The sequence below is a fragment of the Agrilus planipennis genome, unplaced genomic scaffold (genome assembly GCF_000699045.2).
Source record: "Agrilus planipennis isolate EAB-ADULT unplaced genomic scaffold, Apla_2.0 scaffold209, whole genome shotgun sequence".
NCBI lineage: Eukaryota > Metazoa > Arthropoda > Insecta > Coleoptera > Buprestidae > Agrilus > Agrilus planipennis.
Genome location: NW_020439069.1, coordinates 534,459 through 542,007, shown reverse-complemented (window position 1 = coordinate 542,007; position 7,549 = coordinate 534,459). Strand labels below are relative to the sequence as shown.

The following is a 7,549-nucleotide window of genomic DNA, read 5'->3' as shown; positions in this document are numbered from 1 at the left end:
TGAATATATATATGCACATGTTGGCGTATATTTGAAAATTAATAAATATCTTATGAATTTTTATTAGCGAATGTCTGAAGTGGCATATCGTCTACATTAAAAGGACGAAGACCTCTCCTCGTTTGACCAAAGGCTGCCAAAATAACATGGATAGCTGCGTCACAAGTCGTTTGAACATCTTTCGTTGTTCCGATAGCAGGATTGACTTCTACTAGATCCATCGATCCTAGTCTTTTTGTCTTATAAACATTTTCCATTATATGAATTCCTTCTCTCAATGTCAAGCCACCTCTAACTAAAAGTAAACGAAAGATAAAGTAAACTGGTACTGTGTTGATTTGGGTCTAAAAGCCGTCGACGGTTGGAGTTGCTTCCTAACGTTTTGCTAGCTTCTTCCATCTCCGATGCTGGATGTGCACTGGCAACTTCTCCTGTGTAAGTTGTATTTAAGCTGGTGGGCAGAAGGAGAAGTTGCACCGAGCGGCATGACCTAGAGGTTTAAACCAAGTCCCAGTTTTTCTGTGGTTTCCTTGGACCACTTAGGCAAATGCTGGGGTAGTTATATTCCACAGATAATCTTTCATTCTCTTCTGTCTTCATTTCATCCGTCTTTCTTTCTCACCCGAACTACCACCCACCCATTCCCACGATTCCTGAAAGGAGGCTGAAGAGGGCCTTCCGCCTTACCTACCTTCCAGTGTAACCCGGAGATACTGCGCGCCCACCAGCTTTAGTGGCTGATGGGAATGGAACACCCACAAGTTTTTTTAGGAGAAGTTGCCAGTCCGCATACAGCATAGCAGATGGATGAACCTCTGAAGAAGCTCACCACTAGTACTAACGAAACGTTACGAAGCAACTCAAGCCCTTTGAACCCGAATCAAGACAGCATCAGTTCACCTACTGGCCCCGAAAGCCTTTGCCAATTTGTTAATCGAGGTATATGACGATTCATTAAAATTACGCCATCAACTTACCGGATGTCCCTGTACTCGGAGCTTCTAAACTATCCAAAGAATCGATATCAAAACTCACATGAATTGACTTATTTTGTTCAGGGTCAATCTTATCCAAAGCCATATTAACGACGTCATGAATCCCGTATTTCTCAATATCTTCCATTCCAAACGCTGTAATTCCTAATTTATCAATTATGAGTCTTTCGTAATTATCTACAGATCTAAGTCCAACATAGGCCACATCACGCACAGATATTATGGGCTTTTGCCAATCCATACCAGGCAAGTAAGGCCAATAATCTGATAATTCTTTAGCCAACAGAGCCATGGGCATACCATGAGGATTGCCACTATTAGAAGTTTTGTTAGTATTTATATCTGCATGTGCATCTACCCAAAGAAGACAAACATTTTCGGATTTTGCTTGTATATGACCGTCAACTGTTCCCACAGCTATAAAAAGGAATAAATATACTTTAAGTACCTAGTGGTTATTACATGTACAGAGTATGTAAATAAAATTATACCTATAAAATGTTTCTTTAGAACTTGATTTAAAATATGCCTACTAAAAAGTAAAATATAAAATTTCCTTTAAAATGTTTGGAAGAAACCATGACACAACTGAACAACTAGAAAACTCATTATTCTTCAAAGTAGGACAAAAAAAAGACCAAATCGTTAAAACGTGTGTATACCTATTGTATGATCTCCACCAAGTGTTAAGCATATTCTACCGCTTTCAATTATGTTCCTTACTCGTTTGGACACTTCCTTATTACATGCTACCATGTGTTCATACATGCGAATATTTGGAACACTTTTAGAAATTGATGAATCGACTGAGTATGCTATATCCCCGTAATCGACAACATCTATATAATCATCTGTAATCAAATTAAAAGCAATGTCTCACAATATAGCAATTGTAAAATATAATTAAATATGTATTGTCAAACAAGCAGAAAATTTCGTAGAAATACCGCTTCTAATTCTTCATCATTGTAAGACGATGTAGGCATGCAGACCTGCACTATTATCGTTTTTACCGGCTTCGAGTTTATTTTAACCATAGCTATCCTATCGCTTTTTTGTAAATAACTTTCTACATTTTGCCCTGCTTTCCTACGCATTACAATTCCTACCCCGAATTACCTTCCACCGAAAAAAAAAAAAAATAAAGAATAATAAGGCGCCAGGTGTAGATGGGATACAGGGGGGAATTCTAAAACATGCAGGACAAGAGGTTAGAGATCGTATGTTTATGTTAGTTAGTCACATTTACGAAACGGGGAAAGTCCCAGAGGATTATAAACGGAACGTAGTAGTAACATTACCTAAGAAGAGGGGCGCGGATAGATGCAAGAAATTTCGAACAATTAGCTTAACTTCCCATGCGTCAAAAATCTTAACTAGAATTGTACAGAGGAGGATGGAAAAAAGGGCGGAAGAACTATTAGGGGAAGATCAATTTGGGTTTAGAAGAAATAGAGGAACGCGGGAGGCCATTCTAGCTTTACGGGTAGCAATAGAGAAAACGATAGAAAAAGGAAAGAGTGCGTACATAGGATTTGTAGATTTAGAGAAAGCTTTTGACAATGTTAAATGGGACAAGATGTTAAATATACTTAAAAATGTAGGGATGAATTACAAAGATAGAAGAGTGATACTTAGTTTGTATAAAGAGCAACAGGCAGTTATAGAGCTGGGGATGCAACGTAGAGAAGTAAATATTAGGAAGGGAGTCAGGCAGGGATGCACACTGTCACCGCTACTTTTTAATCTATACATCGAAGACGCCATCAACATCATTAAAGACAGTACAACTGTAGGGATAGATGTGCAAGGGCAAAAGATTAGTATGCTTAGATTTGCAGATGATATAGCAGTATTAGCATCTAGCAAGGAGGACCTAGAGATAGCTTTAAATAAAATGGAAGCGGTACTGACAGATCAGTACTGTATGAAAATAAATAAAAGTAAAACTAAAATACTGGTATGCAAGGGAAGAAAAAGTAGGGAAAGAGCGAATATAAAGATAGGAGACGAAAAATTAGAAGAAGTGGCTGATTTTAGATACCTAGGAAGTCAGATAAGTGAGGATGGAAGGAGTAGTAGGGATATAAAGCAGAGGATAGCGCAGGGTCGTGTCGCCTTTAATAAAAAGAAGTCACTTCTATGCTCGCGAACGGTTAATTTAGAAATTCGAAAAAGGTTGTTAAAGGTGTATGTTTGGAGCACGGCGTTGTACGGGTGCGAAACATGGACAGTGGGAGCGGCGGAAAAGAAAAGGTTAGAAGCGTTCGAAATGTGGTGTTATAGGCGGATGATGAGGATATCGTGGGTAGAAAAGGTTAGAAATGAAGAGGTATTGGATAGAATAGGAGAACAGAGGACTCTATGGAAGTCAATAAAAAATACGCGAGGTAGGTTGGTATGACACCTTCTCAGGGATGAAGGTCTAGTCAGAGACATAGTAGACGCAGAAACAGGAGTTAGGACGGGTAGAGGTAGACCTAGATTAGATTACTCTTCGCAAATAGTTAAGGATGTGGGATGTTCTAGTTTTAGGGAAATGCGAAGCTAGCTCAGGATAGGAAAGAGTGGAGGTACCTGTCCAACCAGTCAACGGACTTTACTAATGTCTACCATATCTAATTCTGGTCTGTTCATATCAAATTTTCTAATTTCCCTACTTGCCTCATTTTCTTAATATTCTACAATGCGACTCGTGAAATGTTGCCTCTTCCCCTATTGCACTTATCCGAATGGGGGACGTTTACGTCCGGAGTGCTTTACCCCCAGAGGACGCCATCATTTAATTTGTATAGTTGTACGTTTTACTCGATATCAAAAAGTGATGGTTTCCGTTGCCTTCCACATCACAGTATTGTGGATCAGCGTGCCATACCGATCCTCGTGATCTCTGCTACCCTGAGTATTGAAAGAGCTGCTGTCCTCTTTCAGGGACTTGATTGATTATGATTGAACCTATGGTCCCGCTCCCTAAATCATCGAAACTCGCAAACCGATCCACCCACTCTAGTTTGTACGAGAACTTCGACAAGTTTCAAGTCCCGTCGGATCGGGAGAAAATGATATGAGAAATTTAATAATTACTAAATTAAGAGGCGAAATCTATAAGGAGATTGTAAATACTTTTAAAATAGTCGAGTCGGAGATGAGAGATAAAGAAGATATGAAAAGATCACAAAGTTATGAAGAAGAGAGCATGATAAAAAAATAGAGATATGAGATGGCAAATGAGAAATGAAATTTAAGTATAAATCATAGTTTTAAGAAATTGTATAAGTTCAGGTAATGTTAATGTAATAATGTATTGATAAATATAAATAAATAAAGTATTATTATTATTATAATGTACATTGGTTTTATTTAGATCTCAAAAACAGTTTGCTCTCAAATATTGAGCTAAACATAAAATAAATAATGAATTCCATAGATAAAGCTTATCCATCATCATATTAGATTAATTAAAACAAATCATTATTATTTAAAATTCTTCATAAAAACTGTTTAATGTTAATGTTAAATGTTTGATTACACAGTCATACGTGAATAACAGTTTTTAAATAATTTTGTGGTTTTTAACTCTTTCCATTTATTATTTTATATTCGTTAATCTACATTAATGCAGTATCATTAAAACAATTAAACTTTCTGTAATTATTATTTTTTTTTTTGCTGAAATTTGTATTGAGGTAACCAGTAGATAATACCGTAAAATTTTCAAAGATATTTCTTTAGAAAAGGCGATACAAGAAAAAATACTAACAAAAATACAGTTCTCATCTGTTTCATGTCTAAAATAAAAATTTCATCCGTTTTACTCTGGAATTAATCTAATATTTTTTCCTTAATTTCAGATCTACTAATGATTTTCTTCGACAAGATGAAATTTATCTAGTTTTACCCTCATACTCATTTGTTTCTGTCTGCTAGTCATCATCATATTTCTTTTGATTTTGACCTTCTGATCGTACATAAATCTAATATTCTAACTGAAAAAATCCATTGCATGGCTTTTTTCAATATCTATACCAGTGAGTGAGAGGTATTTCCGATACGTATGCCAAAAATAACAAAATTGGAAGTGAATTAATCTAGAATGGTATGAGGAGACAACAAAAGCCTTGAAGAACAAGCCAAACAGTGAAACAAACAATTGAATAGCGTAATGATAAAGCTGTTTTTAATCATTAATGTAATAATAATTAGCATTAATTGCTACAATTTTAAGTTGCCCGAATTTCTAACTTAATTTATTAATGTTGCAATTGTTAGCTATTTGATAAATATATATGCATGTACGTAGATATACAATAATTAGATGCCTATAATAATAATTTACAAATTTAAGTCAACTTCGCCTGAAGTGGAACTGGAATCAGTTTTTCTCCTCTTTATAGAATGTTACCGACAAAACCGGACACAGAAATTTACCTACTACTATCTGTCGTAAAACAGGAGCTTTTTGGGGAAAATGACTTCATTGAGAAGACGTAATACAGATGAAATTTATCACTTGCGTTGTTTCTACTTGTATTAGGAAGGTACTTACGAATATTTCGAATTTTCTCCACCAATCCAGCATCCCTTAGAGATTTTGGTCCATTAGCTACACCAGGCTTTGTCTGACCTTTATCAAAGGGTACACCTAACACACCAATTTTTGAAGAAATACATCTTCGCGCATCTTGTCGCAAGTTTAACACAACTCTTTGAAACATATTCTCTGGTCTATAATCAAAACATTTCAAACTGTCGCATGTGATACAGCATTACGTTACTTTCTCCATTATACAAGAAAACAGTAGCTCTTGTGACCTCTGCGTATCTAATCAAAATACATACAAACAGGCAACGTAATTTTGATTACTGTGTGTCAATGAAGAATTTTGAGTTTTACAATTTTACATTACGCATTAAACCAATATGATAGCAAGTAAGCCACGAAAACCTATGTTACGAAACATTTTGTATCAAAACAAACAAAAGTACCTATTTGTTTAATTTAAAATGAAACAACAAACTGTTACAAATTTTATTTATTAAGTTACTATTTAGCAAAATTGTTACACCTTACAAAAGATTTTTAAGAACCTTTTGAAGTGAAACTTCTTTACGCACGGTATTAGGGTAAGTTCGTTTCATGCGAGTTGCTATGTATTGAAATCATGCAACGCATTTTCCCCGCTGTCTGTCCCTATGTATGCTTAGATCATTAAAACTACGTAACGGATTTTAATGCGTTTTTTTTTAATAGATAGAGTAATTCAAGAGGAAGGTTTATATGTATAATACATGCATAATTTAGTAGAGAAACACTGATAATTTTAGAGGTTTGTAATGTGGTGTCGTAAATAAACACATTTTTTGCGCTTACATTACAAACATTGGCTGAACCCTACGAGATAGATCAAAATAATGTACTACAGTATTGTACACCTTAAAAAGGTATACAAACAAGTCTGCGATGGTATATGTCTATCTCTTAGGGATAACCCACAATAACCATTTTTTATCCCTTACTTTTTACGAGAAATAATGACTTATTTACGAAGCGATTTTAAGCAATGCAGCATTAATCTTTATCCAATTAAGTACTTTTAAATACATTGTGCATTTAATATAAATCAATATGGCCCTATACAGCATGTTATTTAAATGAATATTTTCGAAGATATGCAGGGACAAAGTGGTTGCGGCGGTACCGGCCGGTTTGTATTGTCTAATGAAAAAAAAGGTGTGATTGTTGTATATAAAGACATTTTTTGGCATATTTACTATCAGCATTGCACCCGTACGAAGCATAGTGTACAAATAATACCATTAAACCAATTCCTTAACACCTATCCCGGGATGTTTGTGTGTTTGAAGAAGTTTCACTTCAGTAGCGTGTTGTATAATTACACGTTGTATTTTTTTTATTGTGCTTATACGTATATAGAAAACAAAATTCACAAAAAAAATATGAACATTCAATAGTAATGGCATTGTTAAAACAGACTTTACAATTAGAAGGAATAGAGACGCTTGGGTAATGACTTTGAAACATAAGGTAATAGGATTAAAATCCTACAACGTTTTTTATTACATTTTAAGAGACCAATTTCAATATGACCCACTTAAGGAATGTGAACAAAATGAGTACTTTTGTATTTTATCAAAAGGATCGAAAAAATTACTCTTCCAAGAACCTCATAATTTCTGTTGTTAGGTATGCGATTGTCACGGATACTTTACGATGAGGCAGATGTAGAAACGTCTTCCCGCACCAAAGGAATATCGTAAGAATTTTTATTGGAAATAATTAAGCATCTAGAGTCTAGGACATAAAACTAAATGATCAAAATCTGTCCAATAGTTTTTGCAGGGTGCGCATTTATGTAGATTTCATCGTCATATATCGGAGTACAATAGAATCCGCTTATAATGACATCGAAAGGAAATGACAAAGACGTCATACGAAGCGGGCGTCATACAAAGCATAGTTTTAGAAAGTAAATAACTTTCTATTTTGGTTAATTATTTAGTTTAATAGAAAGAAAAACTACAAATTGTATATA

At 34.9% G+C, this 7,549-nt stretch overlaps 1 protein-coding gene across 1 annotated transcript; it reads right to left on the bottom strand.

The window, feature by feature from the left end:
* On the bottom strand, positions 1 to 5,859 carry LOC108738171 (arginase, hepatic). The gene is made up of 4 exons (XM_018471443.2): positions 5,542 to 5,859; positions 1,658 to 1,846; positions 978 to 1,412; positions 1 to 295 (listed from the first exon to the last, which is right to left on the bottom strand). Exons 1-4 carry the CDS (start codon positions 5,708 to 5,710, stop codon positions 51 to 53), a joined length of 1,038 nt encoding a protein of 345 aa, XP_018326945.1. The 5' UTR covers positions 5,711 to 5,859; the 3' UTR covers positions 1 to 50.
* Between the last annotated feature and the right edge of the window lie 1,690 nt (positions 5,860 to 7,549).